This window comes from Gopherus evgoodei, chromosome 14 (assembly GCF_007399415.2).
Source record: "Gopherus evgoodei ecotype Sinaloan lineage chromosome 14, rGopEvg1_v1.p, whole genome shotgun sequence".
Taxonomy (NCBI): Eukaryota; Metazoa; Chordata; order Testudines; family Testudinidae; genus Gopherus; species Gopherus evgoodei.
Window position 1 is genome coordinate 26,775,041 of NC_044335.1, and position 23,384 is coordinate 26,798,424.

Here is a 23,384-nt window from a genome sequence, read left to right on the forward strand (position 1 = left end):
GTGAGAACAGGCATTCATATGGCCCTGTTGTAGCTGGCATCACAAGATATTTACATGCCAGATGCACTGAAGATTCATATGTCCCTTCATGTTTCAACCACCATTCCAGAGGACATGCGTCCATGCTGATGACAGGTTCTGCTCGATAACAGTCTAAAGCAGTGCGGACCAATGCATGTTCATTTTCATCATCTGAGTCAGATGCCAGCAGAAGGTTGATTTTCTTTTTTGGTGGTTTGGATTCTGTAGTTTCTGCACTGGAGTGTTGCTCTTTTAAGACTTTTGAAAGCATGCTGCACACCTCATCCCTCTCAAATTTTAGAAGGCACTTCAGATTCTTAAACCTTGGGTTGAGTGCTGTAGCTGTCTTTAGAAATCACACATTGGTACCTTCTTTGCATTTTGTCAAATCTGCAGCAAAAGTGTTCTTAAAATGAACAACGTGTGCTGTGTCATCATCCGAGACTACTGTAACATGAGATCTATGGCAGAATATGGGTAAAATACTGCCAGAGACATACAGTTCTCCTCCAAGGAGTTCAGTCACAAATTTAATTAATGCATTTTTTTTTTTAGTGAGCGTCATCAGCATGGAAACATGTCTTCTGAAGCATGAAGGGGCATACGAAGGTTTAGCATATCTGCCACATAAATACCTTGCAATGCCAGCTACAAAAGTCCCATGTGAATGCCTGTTTTCACTTTCTGGTGGCATTGTAAATAAGAAGTGGGCAGTATTATCTCCTGTAAATGTAAACAAACTTGTTTGTCTGAGCAACTGCCTGAACAAGAAGTAAGACTGAGTGGACTTGTAGGTGCTGAAGTTTTGCATTGTTTTGTTTTTGAGTGTAGTTATGTAACACAAAAAAAAATCAACATTTGTAAGTTCAACTTTCACGATAAAAAGGTTGCACTACAGTACCTGTATGAGGTGAATTGAAAAATATGGTTTCTTTTCTCATTTTACAGTGCAAATATTTGTAATAAAAATAATATCGAGTAAGTAGTGTATACTTTGTATTCTGTGTTGTAACTAAAATCTAAAAAAAATTCAGTTGGTATTCTGTTGTTTAACAGTGTGATTAATACTGCGATTAATCGTGATTGATGTTTTTTAGTTAATCGCGTGAGTTAACTGCGATTAATCGACAGCCCTAATACCTTTTTGGTCTGGGAGGTGATGTAACTTCTTCTGCAGTGTTTTTTGACTTATTTTTCTAAATATGCAGGGCGTGAAAACTTTACTAGACATGTACCAGAGGGAGCGCTCAAAGATACATGTGAAAGATAGGGAGGGAGACCAGAGCTCCACTAGCGAATTCCAAGGGCAGTGTTCTGGTGAGATTCCTATCTCACTGCCACCAGCTGCTGGGAAGGAGACAGTGTTGGGTTTTCTGCTTTGGTGGTATCTCTGGATCCTGTTTTGTATTGGTATCTGGCTAGTAGATGTCATATAAACTTGAAGCTCCACCTTTCTGAGCTTTCAGTTTCTTCTTATCCCTTCCCCAGTTTCTGTTTTTGGGGTCATCCTCCCTAGCGTGCAACTCCAGAGGAACAGTAGAGGCAGGCATGGAATTTTCCTAGAGAGTGTCCTGAAATAGACCCAATACTGAGTTTCAGTTTTTATGACTTGTAACCATTTATATTCTAATATCAGCACAATAATTATGTTCCTACCACCTACAAAATACTTTGTATTATAAATACAAGTGGTATGCAGTTTTGGTTTTTGCAGCAAAATGTTTGTGTTTATTATTTATTATTTTTTTCCCACTGAAAAGACTGACTATTTTGGGATAGATTTGTATCACAAAGAGGACTATTTTTGTTTTGTTTTTCTTTCAGGGTTTTCCCTTGAGCACTGCTGGAGGATACTTTGTTTAAAAATGCTTACTAGTCTGGGGTTAACAAAGAGCTGCATAAATGGCATAAACTAAAGAAGTCTTGGGGGGATCATCTTGGTAAGTAAAAGAGTATGTGTGACTTTTGGAGGTCTCCTGTTTTCCATTCTTAAAAAAACAACAACCTCTTTTCAACTCAGTGGCCCTTGGTCACAGTGACTTCATTTTTGAAGTGGACGTCAGGAATGTGCTCTCTCTGGAGCTGCTTTTTCAGTCTGCCACATAGGGTTACTAGTGATTAACGTGAAGTATTTACCTGTACACCCCCCTTACAGTCAGAAGGGTTGTGCTGCTTGCATGATGTTCCCAGTCCCTGTTGCCATGGGGAGCAAAGGTTAGCGCTCAGTAAGTAACAGTTTATGTAGATTACCGAAATGAAACACTCATTAACATTTTTTCCTAAAGTGAAATCTAGTATATGTTTGAATTTATTTCTTTTCAGGAATTTTTATGCATTATAACATTGGTTCCTCATCACCTCTGCTTTCTGTGCATGCAATGTTAATACACAGCAGACTGCAGTTTGCTTTTTCAAAGTTTTTACAGGACTTGTGCCAAAAATGATGCAATATGGCAAAAGTTTTAATAGATTAGGTGTTTTATAACACTGTGGATAAATGCCTGGAATCAAGTTGTACAATGTGGTCATGGACACTCAGTGCTATGGACCTCTGTTGTCTAAGTGTTATGATGGTGGTGTGTTTTGTAGACTTAGGTAGTGAGGATGGGGCTCAGGAAGGAACTTGGGCATTACAATGCTGAGTATCACAGCGCGTAACTTGTACAACTTTTAGGTGTCTAGAGTATAATAGGAACAACAGTGCAATCCACAAAATCTGAGTTAGGCACCTAGGCTTCCTATGCAATGAAAGGAGAGAGAGAGGCATTTTAGAATGTAATCCAAAAAAGTCAGTTTACAGGCTGGTGAGCCGCCTAAGCTAGCCAATGGGAGGTACTGACAATGGGGTTTGTGCTAAGCGCCCTCCCTCTCTCAGATGTAGGCAACTCCCTGCTGTCAGGCTTCCATGCTTATCTCTCTTTAGCAATCCACAAGTGGGAACCCCTCTCCTGGAATCAGGCAGCTTAGGGGCCTAAATAGTTTCTTGCAGGAATGAGTTAGGCGCCTGCCTCAATCCACAGAAATCCTCCAGAAGAGGAGGAGGAAGTGGTGGTGGTGGCACCCACTTTCTAACTTTTTAGGCCAGTGGCTAGAGCACCCACCTGGGATATCTGAGACCCAGGATCAAGTCTCCCCTCCCTGCTGGGGGAGAAAATTGAACAGGGGTCTCCTACCGCTCAAGAGAGTGTTCTAACTACTGAGCTGTGAAATACTCTGATGTGGGGCTCCCTCAATCTCTCCTGTTGGTTCCACTGTGGATAAAGAATGAAAGAGTGATTGGAGGAAGAGGAGTGGACCCTGGGTCTCCTACCTCCCACATGGGTGCCCTAATCACTGGACTACAGCCTCTGGCCCACATTTATCCTCAGTGGAACAGTCATGTTCTTTCTCTTTCCAACAGGATTACATTAATGCAAACCAGATACCTTTTACTTTGCGTGAGTAGTGTCCACGTGTGGCAGTTAGCACACAACCCTTTAGTGCCCTCTGCAACTCACACCCCATAGTCCGCACTGTGGTACAGTGTAGATGTAGTCTTAGAACACAACCCAAATGTAAAGAAAAGCTCAAAACGCCCATTCAGCATGATCAAAGGCTTTCATTGTCAAGTGAAACAATGCCTGTGATCCTTTCAGATTTAGTAAACTATATTATAATAGCACCTGTGTAGGGTTATGTCTACTGTGCTTCTAATTTTAACTAGGGCTTTTGATTAATTGCAGTTAACTCATGCGAGTAACTCAAAAAAATTAATCGTGATAAAAAAATTAATTGCTATTGATCGCAGTTTTAATCACACTGTTAAACGATAGTATACCAATTGAAATTTATTAGATATTTTGGATGTTTTTCTACATTTTCAAATATATTGATTTCAGTTACAACACAGAATACGGACTGTACACTGCTCACTCTATATTATTTTTTATTATAAATATTTGCACTGTAAAATGATAAACAAAAGAAACAGTATTTTTCAATTCACCTCCTATAAGTACTGTAGTTCAATCTCTTTATCATGAAGTTGAACTTACAAATGTAGACTGTTTGTGTGGTGTTACATAACTACACTCAAAAACAAAACAACGCAAAACTTTCAGCACCCACAAGTCCACTCAGTCCTACTTCTTGTTCAGCCAATCACTCAGACAAACAAGTTTGTTTACATTTATGGGAAATAATACTGCTCGCTTCTTGTTAACAATGTCACCAGAAAGTGAGAACAGACATTCACATGGGACTTTTGGAGCTGGCATTGCTAGGTATTTATGTGCCAGGTATGCTAAACATTTATGTGCCAGATATGCCCTTTCATGCTTTGGTCACCATTCCAGAGAACATGCTTCCATGCTGATGATGCTTTTTTTTTTTTTTTTAAGTGTTAATTAAATTTGTGATTGAACTCTTTTGGGGAGAATTGTATGTCTCCGGCTGTGTTTTACCCACATTCTGCCATATAGTTCATGTTATAGCAGTCTCAGGTGATGACTCAGGACATGTTCATTTTAAGAACACTTTTGCTGCAAATTTGACAAATGTGAAGAAGGTACCAATGTGAGATTTCTAAAGATAGCTACAGCACTTGACCCAAGTTTAAGAATCCGAAATGCCTTCCAAAATCTAAGAGGGATGAGGTGTACAGCATGCTTTTAGAAGTCTTAAAAGAGCAGCACACTTAAAAGAGTAAACTATAGAACCTGAACCATCAAAAAAGAAAATCAACCTTCTTCTGGTGGCATCTGACTCAGATGATGAAAATGAACATGCGTCGGTCCGCATTGCTTTGGATTGTTGTTGAGCGGAACCTGTCGTCAGCATGGATGCATATCCTCTGGAGTGGTGGTTGAAGCATGAAGGGGCATATGACTCTTTAGCGCATCTGGCATGTAAATATCTTGTGATGCCCACTACAACAGTGCCATGAGAACACACATTCTCACTTTCAGGTGACACTGTGAGCAAGAAACAGGCAGGATTATTTTCTGCAAATGTAAACAACCTTGTTTGTCTGAGCGATTGGCTGAGCAAGAAGTTTTACATTGTTTTGTTTTTGAATGCAGGGGTTTTTTGTCCATAATTACGTAATTCTACATTTGTAAGTTCAGTTTTCATGATAAAGAGATCGCACTACTGTATTTGTGTTAGGTGATTTGAAATACTATTTCTTTGTTTTTTATAGTGCAAATATATGTAATAAAAATATAAATTGAGCTCTCTACACCTTGTATTCTGTTATTATTGAAATAAAAAGATTTGAAAATGTAGAAAACATCCAAAAATATTTAAATAAATGGTATTCTATTGTTGTTAACAGTGCAATTAATCACAATTAATTTTTGTAATCGCTTCACACCCCTAATTTTAACAAATCTTTAACAAATCATTAAGATCAGGATGATGGATCAGGGCCACCGAGAGGGGGAGAGCAAGTGGGGCAATTTGCCCCAGGCCCCGGGCTCCGCAGGGGCTCCCAAGAGAATGGCTGAGGCTCCCATCCCGACCCCGCCCCTCTCCCGGAGCCTCAGCACATCCAGGAGATTCCCTGAACAGCTGCAGCGTGTCTCCGGTGGGGCCTGAGCTCCGCCCCGCTCAGAGCCGTGTGGTAAGGGGGTGGAGCTGGGAGCTCAGGCCCTGCAGTCAGGGGACAGGGAACGGGGGGGTTGGATTGTGGGTGTTCCAGGGGTCTGTCAGGACTCAGCGGTGGGATGGATAGGGGACAGGGAGCAGGGGTGGGGTCCCGGAGTGGTGATGGGGGGGGGTGTCTCTGGGGGATGGTGAGGGGACAGGGAGCGGAATGGGTCAGGGATTCTGAGGGGATGGGCAGTTGGGGGGCAGGAAGTGGATGGAGATCAGATAGGGGGCAGGGCCAGGCTGTTTGGGGAGGCACAGCCTTCCCTACTCTAAAGCTCATTCAGCAGTTTGAGGCTTGCAGAAGAGGAAGCTGTTAGCTTTTCCATTAGGTCTACCATCCCGTTCACTTCTCAAATGCCAAATTATAGTCTATATTTAATTTCAGTGCCATAGAGAGATTCATGTCAGGGGAGGGTAGCTTCATTTAAAATTAGCCACTGGGGGAGAGATCACATGAGAAGAGCAATATCCTACACCACCTCCCTCCTTCCCAACTCTACCAAGGGAGACCCCACTCCCTCCCCTGCATTCCCTAAGGCTTCAGAGGGGTTAATTCAGTGGTTCTCAAACTTTTGTCCTGGTGACACCTTTCACATAGCAAACCTCTGAGTGCGACACCTCCTACTCCCTTATAAATTGAAAACACTTCTTTTATATATTTAACACTTTATTATACATGCTGGAGGCAAAGCGGGGTTTGAGGTGGAGGCTGACAGCTTGCGACCCCCAGTAAAAATCTCGTGACCCCCTGAGAGGTCCCAACCCCCAATTTGAGAACCCTGGGTTAATTTAATTTTAGCACCCTGTGTCCATTCACATGCATGTGCTATTTTGAGCATTTCAGTTTTCACAACATAGGCTCATCCCAGATTCTGGAACAAGCTCAAATGCTCAGTTCGTGGAGTATGTACATAATCTATACTAAAGACAAACCCACAGTAACCGTCTCCAGTTTGTGAGGGACCCCATGAAGTCAGTCTCTAGGAAACAGATAAATGCATGGAGGTTAAGTCCATTGATGGCTATTAGCCAGGATGGGTAAGGAATGGTGTCCCTAGCCTCTGTTTGTCAGAGGGTGGAGATGGATGGCGGGAGAGAGATTACTTGATCATTATCTGTTAGGTTCACTCCCTCTGGGGCACTTGACAATGGCCATTGTTGGTAGATAGGATACTGGGCTGGATGGACCTTTGGTTTGACCCAGTATGGCTGTTCTTATGTTCTAAGCTAAATGAACCCAAAGTTATGGAGACAGATAGGCGTCAAGGAAGCCAGCAGAGTATCAGAAACCTGGAAAAATCTCTGACTGGATGGGCACAGGCGTTTGATCACAAGCTGAGGTGGTTCAAAAGTTTTGGATTTTTTTTAAGCAGAATTTTTTTTATTGTTTCTTTAAACAATCAAACACAGCAAGCAGCAAATATTTGGCCACATACTTCTGAAACCCTAAACCATATTCAGGTTTTGGCAGACTAATTTCAGCTTTTCAATTAAAAAAAAACACAACAAATTTTGAAGAAAAGCAGACATTGTCCATGATTTTTTTTTTCTGTTTTTAAAAAACCCCTAGTTTTCGATCCAGAAAAGGTTTGACGGACAATATTTGTCCAACCCTTTTAATGATCGTTAGTGCATTTTAGTACTAGCTGATGCTGAGAAGCAGTGATACCTTGTAAAGAAGTTTTCTTAAAACTGGGTTTGTGCTGAGATGCAGAAGGTTTATTTTTCCCAGGGCCACCCATAGCGGGGGAGCAAGTGGGTCAATTTGCCTGGGCCCTGCAGGGGCCCTCATGAGAATATAGTATTGCAATTTTTTTTATGGAAGAGGACCCCGAAATTGCTTTGCCCCAGGCCCCCTGAATCCTCTGGGTGGCCCTGTGATGGATTGCAATTTGAACTGCAGCATTCTTCTGAATATTCTAATATCAAAATTTAAAAGGGCCATGGGTCTGTTTGACCCACAGTCTGTGAAAGATTGCTGCTTCAGATATAATGGAAGAGACTGAAACAGAAATCACAGGATTAAAGAGCTATTTAGAATAGAATGAGTTCTGTATGTTGTGCAATACTGACTGAACACCACCACACTTTGATTGCCACGTCATTGTATTACCTCCAACACCTCTTCCTGTTTGTCTATTGAAAAAGATTTGCAAAGAAGAATCATTGGGGTTTTGTCTTTATTTTATTTATTTGCTTCTTCATGAGTACTAAGAAGGCTTGAAAGTTGTTGTTGTTTTTTCAGAACGCTTTAGTTTTTCTTTTTCTATCTCAATATCATGTCTGACTTTCCTGCTGGAGGTGAAGAGAAGGGTAGTGGGGCTTTCTCAAGTCTTAATTTAAGGCAGATGTACTGAATTCCAGAGATCTTTTCCCCCAGAAGTTTATTTGGGCATTTAGTCAGTTTAATAGGTGTAAAAAAAATAAAAACACACAATAAAACAAAAATCACAGTTTTAAACAGTAACTAAAAATCTCTTCTCTTAATTGCTCAGGGTTTGGTTTTCTCACTCCTTTAATACTTGAGTTGTCATCCTACTGGTCCTCAGCATTTGATTGTCTGTCTATAGAGTCTTCCAGGAAGAATAGTATAAACAAGACCTGCATGTGTGTGCATATTGTAACACACGCACACACCTATATTGAAATAACATTAAGGTTGCAAAGTTAAGAAATGGTAGACCCACGGTTGCCTGTGCATTCTTAATTCAATTTTCTTGTGAGTATGCATTATGATAGTCTTTAATTACATGATCATATAGCCCCCTGCCTCATTCAGTGCATAGGATGGGCCTGCTCTGGGGATGAATCAAGGGTCTGTAGTGAAAGAGAATGTCGTCTTTAGGCCTCCTACTTGTCTGCTGCAGAAGCTGAAAGATGTGTAGCAAATGAAGTAGGGGACTGCAGGAAGAGAGAGGATGGTCTCATGGTTCCAGCAGTTAAACGCTGCTTTAGAGAACTGGATTCTATTCCTGCCTCTACCAAAGTTCTTATGTGATTCCAGTGAAAGCAGACTTTTCACAAGTGGGCACTGTATGTGTATTCCTCATTTTCTGAGTGCCTGACTTATACACTCAGCTGCAATTGACGTCAGTGGGAGCTGTTCTTTAACCATATATAATGCTGAGTATTTTGAAAAGTCAGATCCTAATTGAGCGCTCAAAATTAGTTGACATTATGACATTTAGCACATGAAGACATTAATCATTCTGTTTTCAGAACAAGATTTCACTGAACACCGTCAATCCTGTGCAGTGCATGAGGCAGAGGTCCTACCTCTTAGTATGCGATTATGTAATTAAAGATTGCATCTTAATGTATCCACACAAAGGGCGTGAACCAAGGTGCAGTCTTAATTCTGGCAGTCCTAACTTCTGAGTGCTGGACTTTACAGCTTTAACAGTTTGTTGTGTGTATTTTAAATATATCCATAATAAAGTGGAAGTCCAAGCTCATCTTATGTTTTTAGAAAGCTTTTCCAGATAGTGGTGAGTTTTTCTTTCATTTTTAAGGAAGGGGTCAACTCATTTCCTCCCCCCTCCTTTTTTTGGGAGGGAGGGAGAGGAAGGAAATGACCTGTGAGCTGTGCCCTGTGGTTTTCATGCAGGGTGAAGGACTGGACTGCTACCAAAAACTGATATATATCCTGACCTGAAGTCTGCAGTTCTGAGCTATAAAGGTTTTGATAGACGCTTCTGAATATTGTATTAACCTTGAAATTCTGTGTTCCTTACAATCCTGTCTATGTTAGGAAATTTCATCTGTTGCTGACAATGACTTTCAGGAATTGAATCCTCCTAACTGGTCAAAGCACATTAGAAGAGTGTGATTTGTCAAGTGCTGTAATGTGCTGCATGGTAACTGCTCCATATAGAACTTGTTGGCGTGATCTAGGTACCTTTTAGTTTGCACCAACATGGTCTGTCGAGGACAGTCAGAGCTTAGCATATTAAATCAATTTACAAATCACACCCCTCTAATGAGCTTTACCTTGCCATTTAGACAAGCTCTTAGATTACTATTGTGACCTAACTGTATCCCAGTAGGGTTTATTGCTGGTGCTACAAATTCCACAAAATAAAAATATCAGGAACATTTAACAAGAATTAGTAGAATGTCAGCCATCCAAAACCAGGCATTAAGGACCCACATAGGTTCTAGTTCTGTCAGGAATCTGAAGATCTTTGCCAAATCCACATATGTATATTGTAGTTTTAAAGAAGGATGGTTCAAGTTTCACCTGTTCATAGATCAGCGTAGCTAGCCAAAGGGTCAGCTTTGTTGGGAAAGAAGATGATTGTGGACTTCCGTTCTCTATGTCTTTTGCTATGACTCCTGGGTAAAGGAGTACATATTGCATTTTGGAATCCTGAGATTGCCTTTGGCTTGGTTAAAACCTTGCTATTTCATTTTATCGCTATATTAAAAATATTGGAGAGCTAACTAACTATTTAGGAAATGTTTTAAAATTTTACAATTTCCTGGCACTGTCTAATCACAAGCATTTTGTCTGCAAAGTAATGCATTGGGGTCAATAGTAGGTGCTCTCCTTTTTCAGGTACTGGGATGACAGTGAATTGATTTTTAACTGGTTACCGTTATAGGTCAGCTTGAGTACTTCAAGTTCTGAAGAATTCTGTGAACCAACTCCCTTAAGTTTTCTCTGGCAGACCAACAATCCTGATATTATGATGGCTATGATTTTCAAGATCAGCTTGTTTGCCTTGCAGTCCCTGATATTGGGTCGCCTGGTGAGTTTATTTTCTTGTTGGCAGCGTCTGTGTGCTTTCAATGGTGGCAGTGGAAAAGTTGGCTCCTTTATTCTGTCTGTGTTCTTTGTGACTTTAGCAGCCAGAGTTTCAAAGAGTTCTATAGCCTTCTCTGATTTGGCATGTATTGCTTTTATTTTTGTAATTAGTCTTCTCCAAGGTGCCTTGAACTGCTGAAAATTTCTGTTGACAAGGACACCTTGACACTCACACTTAACTCTTCTGCAATGGTTGCCTCTAGATTTGAATCCGTATTTGTTTTCTTTATCAGACTGGCTGGTCCCCCTCCAATAATGCTTTAGGAAAATCTTATTACAGGTATTAGCCATAATAGAAGTTTTTGAGGTCCAATATCAATATAAAATTATAAAGCATACTGTTGGTGCTACATATGTAACTGCATAAAATTAAGAAAAGTTACATCCGAGTGCAGGGACCATTCTGTCTGTCTGCCATAACTGTTCCTGTCTGATTCATGTCTCCTCTTTAATGCTTTAAATATTTGTGGCGGGAGAGAGAAGGGAAAAAAACTGGAAGTATGCTGCCTTGGTAGGATACAGGTAGCAGCAATAGAACTATCTGTTGCTCAAAATGGTGTGTGGTAGTCTCCATCATAACAAAATTTCCAAAACTTTTAGAACCAGGCATTTGTTATAAACTGTAAATAACATGTCTATAAAAAGGACAGCTGAGAAATACAAAACGGGAGAGAGGACTTGCAGACAATTCTTTTTGGACGAAGAGTACATATCACATTTGATTGACTTCCTGTACACAGAAAAGTAACATACAAAAAGCATAGTAATCATCTCAATTATTTGGAACTGCCAACTAGTTCTAAAAGTTTGTAAAAACTGGTCCAATTACAACTAACTTAAGGATTTTGGTGTGTGTGGTAGTCTTGATGACCGCTACAGTGGAGTAGCAGTGACTTCTCCAGCTGTGATGGGGGCCATTGGTGGTCTTCTGAGTAGCTTCAGGGCTGCTGCCCTTCTCCCTCTCTTCCAGTTCTGCTTTCTTTTAAAGAGACAAGGAGGGTGAAATAATCTTCTATTGGACCAACAGAATGTTACTGTTGTACCACAGCGACAGAGAGTCTTGTGGCACCTTATAAACTAACAAACGTATTGGAGCATACAGATTAGTCTGATCCAGACTAACACGGCTACTCCTCTGATATTGTACCACAGTATTTTAGAATAATCTGCACTGGGATCACTTGTAAGAAATGTAACACAGTAGCATTTTCCTGTCCTTGTTCCTCTAGAAAATAACTTCTAGTGCTCAGATTATGTATCATGATTTTGGTTTAGATGCCCAGTTGTACCTATTTTACAGTGCATTATTATTCTTATTTATGTTTTTCCTTCAAAGCATCTACCTAACATCTGACTGGCTTGCATTGCTGGAAAATAGCCATGGTTTTGGATGATTTACCTAACTTAAAAGAAACCTACACATCTTTGCACTCCTCAACTATGGAAGACTTAGAGGTGGATTTTAACTCCAGACTGGAGGAAGATGACCTAAAACAGGATGGTACTCCTGAAGGTTCCACCATCTTTGTCGCTTTTAAAGGAAATGTAGATGACAAAGACTTTAAACAGAAACTGGGTATCATATTGAAGAATGTACCTGGTCTTTTACACATGGGTAATCCATTTTCTTGTCACTTTTCAACTTCTATTTCCTTCTCTCTCTCTCAGATACAAATCATATTCTAAATTAAGGTACTTTAGACTGTAATAAATTATTGGGATTATTTTTTTTGGTAAAAAATTACAGTACTTTTGCTCTGGGCAGCATAGAGCGAAAACATGTTCTGAAATTCTTTAGCTGCTTAATATCATTGTGATTGTATTATTAGTTCAGCATTTTTCCTACCACTTACTGAATTCCTCTACCCACTGTCAATTCTTTAATACTATTTTCACCAAAAGTTACATATATATTTGTGTTATAGTATTTTGGTCCATGTCCTATCTGCACCCACAGATTTTCTGAGATGCCCTGGAATTGTGTACATAGCTGAAAACTTCCTACAGCTTCCCTTTAATGTGGCTATAAAGACCAGCAAATTGGTCCATGATATGTGCTGTTTTTCCCCTTCCAGAGGGAGATTGGATAATTATATCTGTCTGGAAAACTGGTCAGGATCTTACACTATTTTTGTCAGTGATTTCTTATAGTCTTTTAAAATAGTTTTGAATGCATACTTTTTGCAGATACCAGGCTTACTATGACTTTTAAGGTTCTTTCCAGCTATTAGAGAACTTTAGTTCTCTAGAAAAGACCTGTATAAAGAATTTTACTCACTTTTTTGGGTTTGTCTAAACAAAAAAGTTTTACAAGCTGTACCAGGTATAATTAAATTAAGCTGTAACCTAAATTTGTTTTTTAATGGTATGAATCCCTGTGTGGACATTCTTATTCCAATATAAGTGGATTTTTTGGTTTGGCTTAAACTCTTCCCAAGCAACATAAAATAAATCAAATAAGGAGGCTATACCCATATAACTATAGCAGTTTAAACTGATGCTTTTTTTATACCAGTATTATTTTCCTATGAAGACAAGCCTTATTGTAAGAAGCTTTTTCTCCTAGATGCATTTCCCCTGTGCAATGTTTTTGGGCTACACCCTTTCAGATTCTCTGGGGGGAGTAGATGCTCAGAAATCTGTCTCAGATTCTGTGGAAGGTTCTTTTTCCCACTCCACATGTTTGAATTAAGAATTGACCCCTCTATTCCATATAGTCAATTTTGTGTGTTTTGAGTATTGGACCATTTATGTTATGGGTCAGAGTTTTAAATATTTCCTGCATTATCATGGATCTCTTTCCACAGTGTAGAGTAATTAATAATTATAATGTAATTGGTCTACCTATTCTAGAGTGCCCAAAACAAATCCTTTTCACCTCATGTTAATCTCTTCTCCTTATTCTGTACCTTAGTCAGGAACTGATCCATCAACTTCAGTGAGAATTAGAAGTCTTTTCTTTGCCTTAGTAAGCACTAGGATGGATCTATATTTAATTTGAGCAAATCTCACTCTGTTATAGCATATATTATAAACTGTGGCAATAGGTGCTTTAAAAACACAATTACAGATATAAAATTACATGCATTAATGTTTCAATCATATGCACAATTAAATTATCTTATATTTGGTAAACTGGATTGAATAAAAGGATGAATCTACATAGTGAAATCAATTACCAGTGTTCATGGTGGAGTTGATGAACATTGTTCAGAGTCTAAAGAAGTGAAGGAATTAGTTTTAAAAATGCATAGTTCTATGTGAAACTAAAACTTTTAAAATTAATGTGAATGAGTGGCAAATTGTTTAAGGTGATTTTAGAACAAAATATAGCTTTGAAAGTATAGGGGTATGTAAACTGCATCTTTGTGAGACCTTTACAAGAACCTAAGATAAATAGTGTTTGAAGGGCAAGAAGGGAAAATGAATCACTAATAGCTAGGAATATTAAAACCAGTAATGAGATCGTTAATATGTCTTTTTAGAAGTACAAAATGAGACCCAGTAAGGCTGTTGCTAGGATAGAACAATAAAGAACTATTGATGAAAGAAAAGGAAATGGCAGAAGATTTAGTTCTTTACATCAATGTGAAAAAAAGGATTAAATAATTTATCGTTGAGACAATGTGTGTGGGTACTAAAGAGCATAAACAGGACAATAGAGATTTCTTTCTGCTGTTACAGTAATCATTTGGCTAGGATACTGAGACACAAAGCACTTGGTAGTGATGGATTATTACATTCACCAGTGATATGTTATTAAGGAATAAATAGTTAACAAATTTAGTAAGACTTTTTTTACTATGGGAAATACTAAGTGATTGGGAAACAGCAACCATAGGCCCAAATTGTAAAGAGACTTTCTTGAACAGGTTAAAAATTATAGATCTGTACATTTATATTAGGAATAATTTTTAGATGATTTTAATGTACTGCAGAGTGACATGTTTTGTACAAGTATAATTTAAATAAATGTATCCAGGATGATTTGCCTTTCACATATCTATTCTGGTTCCTACCTATTACTTTTCCAATAATTGATAATCTATGTAGAGGGGACTGAATAGATTCAATGTAGCTAGCTTTCTGAAAAAGCTGTTGGTTTTACATATGTTTGTTGTATATGCTGTCTAAATATGGGTTGAATATAACAAAAAAGGTTAAGCAAGTTAGTTGAAGTTAAGGATGTGTATTCTTTATAGATGCTACTGATAAGTTTCAGAGCCACATATATAGTGAAGACTATTACAGGAATGAAAAACTGACTCAGTCTGGAACTCAGCTTCTCCGTATAACCATTTATTTTGAATAGTTACACCCTTCCAAACCAGTCTACACAAAAAAAGTTTTAATTTTCATATAGCCTTTCTGAGTTACTTTGTTGGCCATGGTGTACTGGATTTCATCTGTTTGGTTCTCTATGAAGTTGACTTTTGGTATGGTTTGGCAGGTAGCATGATTACACAGCTGTATGGGAAAAATTCCCCATCTCCACATATTGGAATAACCATTGACAATCTTGAAAGCCAAATAGGTAGCTCGGTTTTCATCTTTGTTCTGCTATGCTATTACATTGTTTGAAAAATGACTTAATACTCCATTCTATTTTTCTTTTAACTAAGAATCCAACAAGTTAAAATTGCAGAATGTAGAACCCTGGAACAGTGTACGTGTTACATTTAATATTCCCCGGGAAGCTGCAGAGCGGCTGCGAATTCTGGCTCAGAGCAACAACCAGCAGCTCCGTGACTTGGGAATTCTCTCTGTTCAGATTGAAGGTATGTCACACCTGCTGTTAAGAGGTACTAAAATTGTGGATGTGCTAAAACTGCAGTATTGATAAGAAGCAATTTTTGTGCTTGAGAATGAGCTTCACAGACATTCTGCAACTTCATAGTTTAGAGAAATGTCTTCTTTTGTTTTCTGAAGCTGTCCGTTTTTCCATAGCTGTATTGAAACAACACTTACTTCGTTTGTTCCTTCAGGAATAAGTTTACATATAATAGTTACTTGACTTTGAGGAGTTTGAAATTCTGTAGAAGGTTTTTCTGAATGTCATTACCAACATGTTACTAAGGGATTGAACACACTACCGCTTATGTCAGTATAATTTATGTTGCTCATGGGTGTGAATAAGCAATGTAAGTTACACCAACCTAAGTGCTGGTGTGGATAGTGCTGTCGGCAGGAGAGCTTCTCCCACCAACATAGGTACTGTGTCTTGTAGAGGTCATTTTATTATGTCGATGGGAGAGCTCTCCCCGTTGTCATAGAGCATCTTCACCAGATGTGGTACAGCGGCACAGCTGCATCGTTGCCACTGTAGTGCTTCTAATGTAGACTAGCCCTTAGCTTTTAAAAATAATGCATATTTTCATGCTGTTGTCTGAGACCTGAGGTGAAGCTTTCTTCTTAAAATCAGTGGCTTTCATAATTAAAATTACACCCCTGGATGATCCTACGAGAACAAGCCAAGGGCACAGCATGCAAGGTTCAAACCCAGGGCTTGTAGCTCTTCAGTCCTTTTTGTCTCAGGATGCTCCCTTCTTCTCTTATTAAAGACCACAATTCAATGTTCAATATATTGAGTGCATATTTGAAGAGTTGGCAAGAGTAGTGTGTGTTACGTAATCACCCTATATTCCAAAGTGCGTGCAGCAGGTCAAAATCTGACACCATCTTTAAATGCTGCTTTGTAGGTTGGTTCCTTTCTCTCCCTTGCTCTCCCATCCCATGCATATAATTTAACTTAATAGATTATATATTACTTCCAGGTGAAGGTGCCATCAACTTGGCTTTAGGTCAAAATAGAAGTCAAGATGTCAGGATTAATGGGCCCATGGCAGCAGGCAATTCAATACGAATGGAGACAGGATTTTCCATCCAGGGTGGCCAAGGTAAGTTCAGTTTTGTTAAATTTAGTATTACATGTTGTTACATTTATTACTAAGCTTATCATGTAACCTCAGTGATCTTAGCAACAGTTGCTACAGAGTTGTAACTGCAATATGCATACCAGTTTCCCTGCTGTCAGAGTTCCATCCCATGTAAAATATTCAGTGTGTGAATACTTGTGTGTTGTTACTTCTCATGAGCATCCATGCTAGTAAATTTCAGGTGAATGTCCAGATAGTGAATACAAAAGGTGCATGATCACCGAAAAGTGAATTCATATTAAAATTAGCACAAATTCTCACAATAAATTTGTGCATTTTTCACCCAGTTTTATTTCTACCTTAGTATGGCTGTTTTTCTGTATATTAACATTGTTATAATAGAGAACTATTTCTCATCCAAGTTGTATGCTTAAACAAAACTGCATATATGCCATCCATTACCCTGTCATGCCTGTATAACTCATAAATTGTAGGAAGTCTGACTATTAAATAAGTTAAAGGAAAATTGTTCTGTAATAAAGTATTCTAAGAGTTGCATTTAATTACAAAGCAAAGTAAATCATTTAAAAAAAATTAAAATAGGATTTAATATAACTTTTAAAAAAATTAACAAATGGGGAGCTTTCGTTGACCTTCACATGTACAGTCGATTAGGACAAGAGAAATGTAGCCATCCACTGGAATGAATGGAAAAGAAATTTACAAATTGCAAATTATGGGTGGAAATCTGGTTAATTTAAGAGTAGTTAAATCACTGTAATTAACAAAAAAATGTGAAATAGAATATTTATTACATCCACTATGAAAATCTCTGAGGTTCATTTCCTAGGTCTTAATGCACTTCTCATTGAAAGTTAGAGTTCTTCTTCGAGAGAGGTCCCTGTCGGTGCTCCACTCCAGGTGTTGGTGCGTCCCTGCATCTTTGCTCGGAGATTTTTGCAGCAGTACTCCTACTAGCGCAGAGCCTGCCCCCCTGCTCTGAGTATACCTTAATAGTACACATGCGTGGCCGGTCTCCTCAGTTCCTTCTCTACTGTCCCCGGCCTGAGACAGAGCTCAGCAGACTCGCTAAGAACTTTCTTCCTCTCATAAAATTACCCTTCTAGTTAGTTAGTTTGTTGTTGGTTTCTTGTTGTTAGTAGTTAGTTACCCTTTTTTTTTTTTTTTTAAAGAAATCTTTGTTTCTGTCAGCTGTAGCCGCTTCTGACATGCCAGGCTCCCCTGGCTTTAAGCGCTGCTCTACCTGCAAGGAGCCTATCCCCCTGTCAGATGGGCACTCAAAATGTATAAAATGTTTTGGGGGACACCCACATCTCCCCAAAATGTGCACATTGCAGCAAACTTAGTTCCCGGGCACGGATGGACAGGGAGCTTAGACTTCAGATCTCCTTCAGAGATCCCTAGGATCAGCTTTAGACCCAGACACTGACTCCGGCTCTGCTACCCGCCACAGCTCCCTTGCCTCAAAGAAACACAAAAAAACTTTGAAAAGAGGGCACCTTCGGTTTTCTACGAAGGAAACCCTGCAGGATAAGCTATCTCAAGGCAGGTCTACTGCCTCCCTCCCGCTGCTTCCACGCTTGAGTACATTTGGCACGCCGGGCTCCTCCGGCACCAGATGAAACCCGCCTGCGGCAGCAGGTTGAAGTCCCGGGGCCAAGGCTTCAGGCTTCCTGTTGCCTGCCTTTCTTCTGGCACGGTTCAGCACCGCAACGGACGTGGGTGCCGACATATCAGGACCTGCCTGACCCCCCGCAGGCTGATATTGATCTCCCGGCACAGGCTCCGACACCCACTGAGCTGACCAGCAGTGAGTTAAGGCTCAAAACACTGGTGCAGAGGAATTTTTCCTCTCAGCCAATTCCTCCTGCACAGCCTTCACCTCACACAGGAACCTCAGCACTGCAATTTACTCAGTCAAGAGACCTCCTCGTGTCACCTATCCTGCAGTCACCCATACTGAATGCATATTTCTCGCCAATGGTTGACTCAGAGTCTGCACAGCCTTCCTCCAGTGATGAGGAAGCTGGACCGCAAGGGGATTTTTCACCCTATCAGGATTCCCATCCTCAGACCCCTGTCAACAGAGGTCACAGAAAATTTACCTCATCCTACTCTCAAGATCCTGCTCCCTGGTGTGTGAACCCCTGGATGGCACCACCTATGCCGTTCCCACAGCTGTGGCAATATTGGGCCCCATGGGCAGTGTATGCTCGAGAACACACTCGCTACTCTGCCTCGACCAGGCACAACACCTGCCTAGCACTGCCAGCTGATGTACCCGCCACTGACACAAGACACCAGGCAGCATTGTCACAACTGCAGAATCAATCACATCCTGCTTCTGTTCCAGTAGACCCCCTCCCACATCATCTTCGGATGACTTCTCACAATTTTAAGACCTCTTTAAAAGAGTTGCTAATGAGTTGAGAATTAACTTGGAGAAGGTCCCAGAAAAAGAGCATGAGCTAACGGATATCCTACAGCCCTCTTCTTCCTCTAGGGTTGCATTATCAATCAATGCAGCCCTTTTAGAACCTGCTAAGGCCATCTGGCAGACCCTGCTACAAGCCTACCTGCCTGTAAACGAGTGGATCGCAAGTACTTCATCCCTTCTAAGGGCTCTGAATTCCTTTTTGCCCATCCAGCGCCAAACTCGTTGGTAGTAGACTAAGCCAACCAAAGGGCCAAACAGCAGTATTCCCACTCCATCCCATCCAACAAAGACAGTAAATGCTTGGACGTCTTTGGAGGTAAAGTATGTGCATCTTCAGTGCTACAATTTCGTATTGTTAATTATACTGCAGTTCTCACAAAATATAACCACAAAAACTATAACAAGCTCATAAACTTTATTGAGGACATTCCAGATGAAAAGAAGCAACAATTCACAGCTTTAGTCTCTGAGGGACAAATCATATCACATACCGCTCTTCAAGCGGCCCTCGATGCAGCCAATACACCGCCACAGCAGTGGTCATGCACCGAGGTTCATGGCTCTCCTCTTCCTTTCCATGAGAGGTCCAGAGTACCATTGAGGATCTTCCCTTTGATGGTGACAAACTGTTTGCTTCTACCACGAATGATGTACTTCATTCAATGAAGGATTCAAGGGCAACCCTCAGGTCCTTAGGAATCCAAACCCCTATGACCAGAAGGCGACAATATAGATTTCAACCTTACCACCGTCCACGCTACCCCACATATACACAGCACTTCCATAGATCACAGGAGCAACAACAACAGCAATGCCAGAGACCCAGATATTGGAGTAGTCGTCTCAATTCTTCGGTAATGCCTCAACCCCCTCCAACTAATAAGCCGATTTGAAGTTTTGGTCGAGGACCTAGAAAACAACGTTTCTACTTCAGCGCTTACATTCCATGTCCCTATTTTTGGACACCGCCTACGGCCATTCTCCCACCAATGGCAGAGCATTACCACCAACAAGTGGGTTATAGAGCTCGTAACAATGGGCTACTCTATTCCCTTCCTCTCCTTGCCTCCCACCCATCCTCCCTGTCCCTCTTCAGGGACCCCTCTCATGAGTTACTACTCTTCCAAGAAGTACAACATCTCCTTCAGTTAGGAGCAGTGGAACTTGTGCCTGAACAACACAGAGGGAAGGGTTTTTATTCCCATTATTTCTTAATAGAAAAGAAAACTAGGGGATGGTGATCAATCCTCGATCTCAGGCGGCTCAGCAAATTTATCAAAAAGCAAAAGTTCAAGATGTTAACTCTCACCACCATAATCCCAGCACTGGAGCAGGGTGATTGGTTTTCAGCCCTCGACCTATAGTATGCTTATTTTCATGTCACTATACATCCGGCCCACAGATGTTTCCTTCGTTTTACCCTCGACTCGACAATTTTCAATACAAGGTTCTACCCTTCGGACGTTCCACCGCCCCCTGGGTTTTCTCCAAGCTCCTATCCGTAGTCATGGTCTACCTCAGGAAACAAGGGGTCATAATATTTCCTTACATCGACGATTGCCTCCTCAAAGCCTCGACGTTCAACAAAGCTCTCCGATTCATGCAACTCACCATCGATTTGTTTCCTATCTCTTGTTCTACAAATAAACAAAAACAAATCCATATTATATTCTACCCAGCACCTGGAGTTTATAGGAGCAGACCTCGATTCCCCAACGGGGTTGGCATTTCTCCCACCTGACCGATTCAACACCATAAAACTTCTGGCCACAAAACTTGGCAACAGTCCCCAGGTAACTGCCCGAGACTGCCTACAACTATTAGGTCACATGGCCTTGTGCACTTTCGTGGTCCAAAACGCACGCCTGTACATGAGGTGCTTCCAAGCTTGGTTGGCCACGGGTTACAAATCAAACATGCACTCTCTAAACAAGCCTCTCTCCATACCCTTCCAAGTCAAAGACTCTCTGCTATGGTGGACAGTTCCCTCCAAACTCTGCTCTGGAGTCCCCCTTTCTCCAGGACACTCCATCCCTGATAATAACTACCAATGCATCCGTCACAGGGTGGGGTGCCCACATGTCTCACCACACAGTCCAGGGGCTATGGTCTTCCACCGAAACCTCCCTCCACATAAATGTCCTAGAACTTCGAGCCATATGCAATGCCTGCCATCACTTCCTCCCACTAATCAGGAATCAACATGTACGCATAATGACAGACAACATTGCCTGCATGTTCTATGTAAACAGGCAGGGAGAAGCTCGCTCGCTCTCACTCTGCACAGAGGCTGTGAAGCTCTGAAACTGGTGCCTTGTGAACAACATCTGCATATCAGCCGCCTATCTTCTAGGAGTTATGAATACCACGGCGGACGAATTAAGCAAACACTTTCCCTGGGATCACGAATGGGAGATAAACAAGACAGTCATCCGCAGCATATTCTGCATTTGGGGTCACCCTTCCATAGACCTTTTTGCAACTGCGAAAAACACGAAATGTCCCGAATTTTGCTCCAGAGCAGGACTCAGCAAACATTCCCTGGGAGACACGTTCATGGTCCCATGGTACCGGAATTTACTCTACGCTTTCCCCCCTATACCGGTTCTCCATAGAGTTCTCACAGAGTTATGAACAGATTGTGCCATGGTGATCTTGATTGCCCCATCGTGGCCTAGACAACTGTGGTTTCCGTTCCTCACCAGAATGTCAGTTCGACCACCAATCTCATTGCCCCTTATTCCGAACCTCTTATCACAGCAACACGGCAGATTTCTTCACCTCAATCTGTCCATGCTTCACCTCAAAGCCTGGTACCTACATGATTCTCTCAAAACGAACTAGCTTGCTCTGACCAAGTTCAATGAGTGCTCCTATAGAGGAGAACACAATCTACTCGCACCACCTATCTCTGAAAGTGGAAGCAATTCACACAGTGGTGTTAAGCTAAACAACTTTCTCCCATATCTGTACCTCTCCCACTCATACTTGACTACCTATTGGACATTAAGCAATCTGGCCTTTCTTTCAGCTCCATCAGAGTCCATTTAGCTGCTATTACAACCTTTCATGACAGAATCGACAATACCTCTGTCTTGGCTCATCTGATCACCAAGCGTTTCCTCAAGGGACTCTGAACCCTGTACCCAGACATTAAACTGCCTGCCCCTCCATGGGACCTTCATTTAGTATTATCTTGTCTAATTCAACAACCATTTGAGCCCCTAGCCACCTGCTCTCTTTTACACCTCTCTATGAAAACAGCATTTTTAGTGGCAATTACCTCTGCCAGAAGGGCAGGAGAGATAACAGCCCTTATGGCAGAGCCACCATATATGCTATTTTTCAAGGACAAGGTACACCCCAAATTTCTTCCAAAGGTTCATTCCTCATTCCACATTAATGAGCCAATACATCCACCGACCTTCTTTCCGAAACCACATGCAAACTCCTTCGAAGCCACAATGCATATGTTAGATGTGCGCAAGGCCTTGTCCTTCTATTTGGATAGAACCAAACCTTTTAGAAGCTCTTCTAGACTTTTTATCTCCATCGCGGAGCATTCCAAAGGGACACCTATTTCTATCCAGAGACTTTCAAACTGGATCTCTGACTGCATCTGACTGTGCTATCAGATAAAACAAGTTACACCTCCAGCCTCCATCAGAACTCATTCCATTAGATCTGTAGCTACCTCTGTAGCTTTCTTGCACAAAGTTCCCCTGGCTGACATCTGTAAAGCGGCCACTTGGTCCTCTGAACACACATTTGTTAAACGCTATGCCCTTACTCAAGGCCCTCTCTCGGATACATGATTGGGCTCAGCTGTATTATCTACTGCATTCCTATCAGATCTGAAGTCCCTACCTCCTTGAGATATGCTGCTTTTAAGTCACCTGGAGTGGAGCACCCACAGGGACATCTCTCTCGAAGACGAGGAGGTTACTCACCCTGTGCAGTAACTGACGTTCTTTGAGATGAGTGTCCCTATGGGTACCCCACTGCCCACCCTCCTCTACTCCACTTCTGAGTTGGAGTAGCCTCCGTTGTAGAGAAGGAACTGAGGAGACCAGCCACACGTGCGTACTATTAAGGTATACTCAGAGCGCGGGGGGGCAGGATCTGCACATGCATGGTCAGTACGAGTACTGCTGCAAAAATCTCCGAGCAAAGGCGTAGAGATGCACCAACACCCGGAGTGGAGCACCCACAGGGGAAATTCATCTTGAAGAACGTCTGTTACTGCACAGGGTGAGTAACCCCCTCATTTGGGTGCCTAATTCCCATAGATATTTTTGAAAATCTCAGCCTATCTGAGTGAAACCATGAAGGTTTTCCTCTAAATATCTCTTCACATGGTCCTTTTCTCTCCATCTCCTAAATGCTTTTCTAGAGCCTTGAGTATATGTGTAACTTCTTACAAGTGAGTAGTCCTGTTCAAGTCAATAGGACATGGGTAAAGCTTTATGGGATTAGGAGCTAGATTTGTATATGTGGGATTCAGAATACTTTCCCAAAAGTTCACTTAGATAAGTGATTTTTTTACCTCTATGTAGCACAGAAAAAAAAATCCAAAGTACATTATTGTAAC

General features: G+C 41.1%; 1 protein-coding gene across 3 annotated transcripts in view; it reads left to right on the plus strand.

The window, feature by feature from the left end:
- Positions 1–23,384, plus strand: part of NCOA6 (nuclear receptor coactivator 6) — a 76,174-nt gene that overhangs the window by 8,067 nt on the left and 44,723 nt on the right. For all 3 annotated transcript variants that reach the window (XM_030533511.1, XM_030533512.1, XM_030533513.1), the window contains exons 2-6: positions 1,846–1,961; positions 10,257–10,403; positions 11,796–12,074; positions 15,082–15,237; positions 16,234–16,356. In XM_030533511.1, the coding sequence (XP_030389371.1) occupies positions 11,840–12,074; positions 15,082–15,237; positions 16,234–16,356 (514 nt within the window). In that variant the 5' untranslated portion in view covers positions 1,846–1,961; positions 10,257–10,403; positions 11,796–11,839. The remainder of the gene's footprint in view (positions 1–1,845; positions 1,962–10,256; positions 10,404–11,795; positions 12,075–15,081; positions 15,238–16,233; positions 16,357–23,384) is intronic.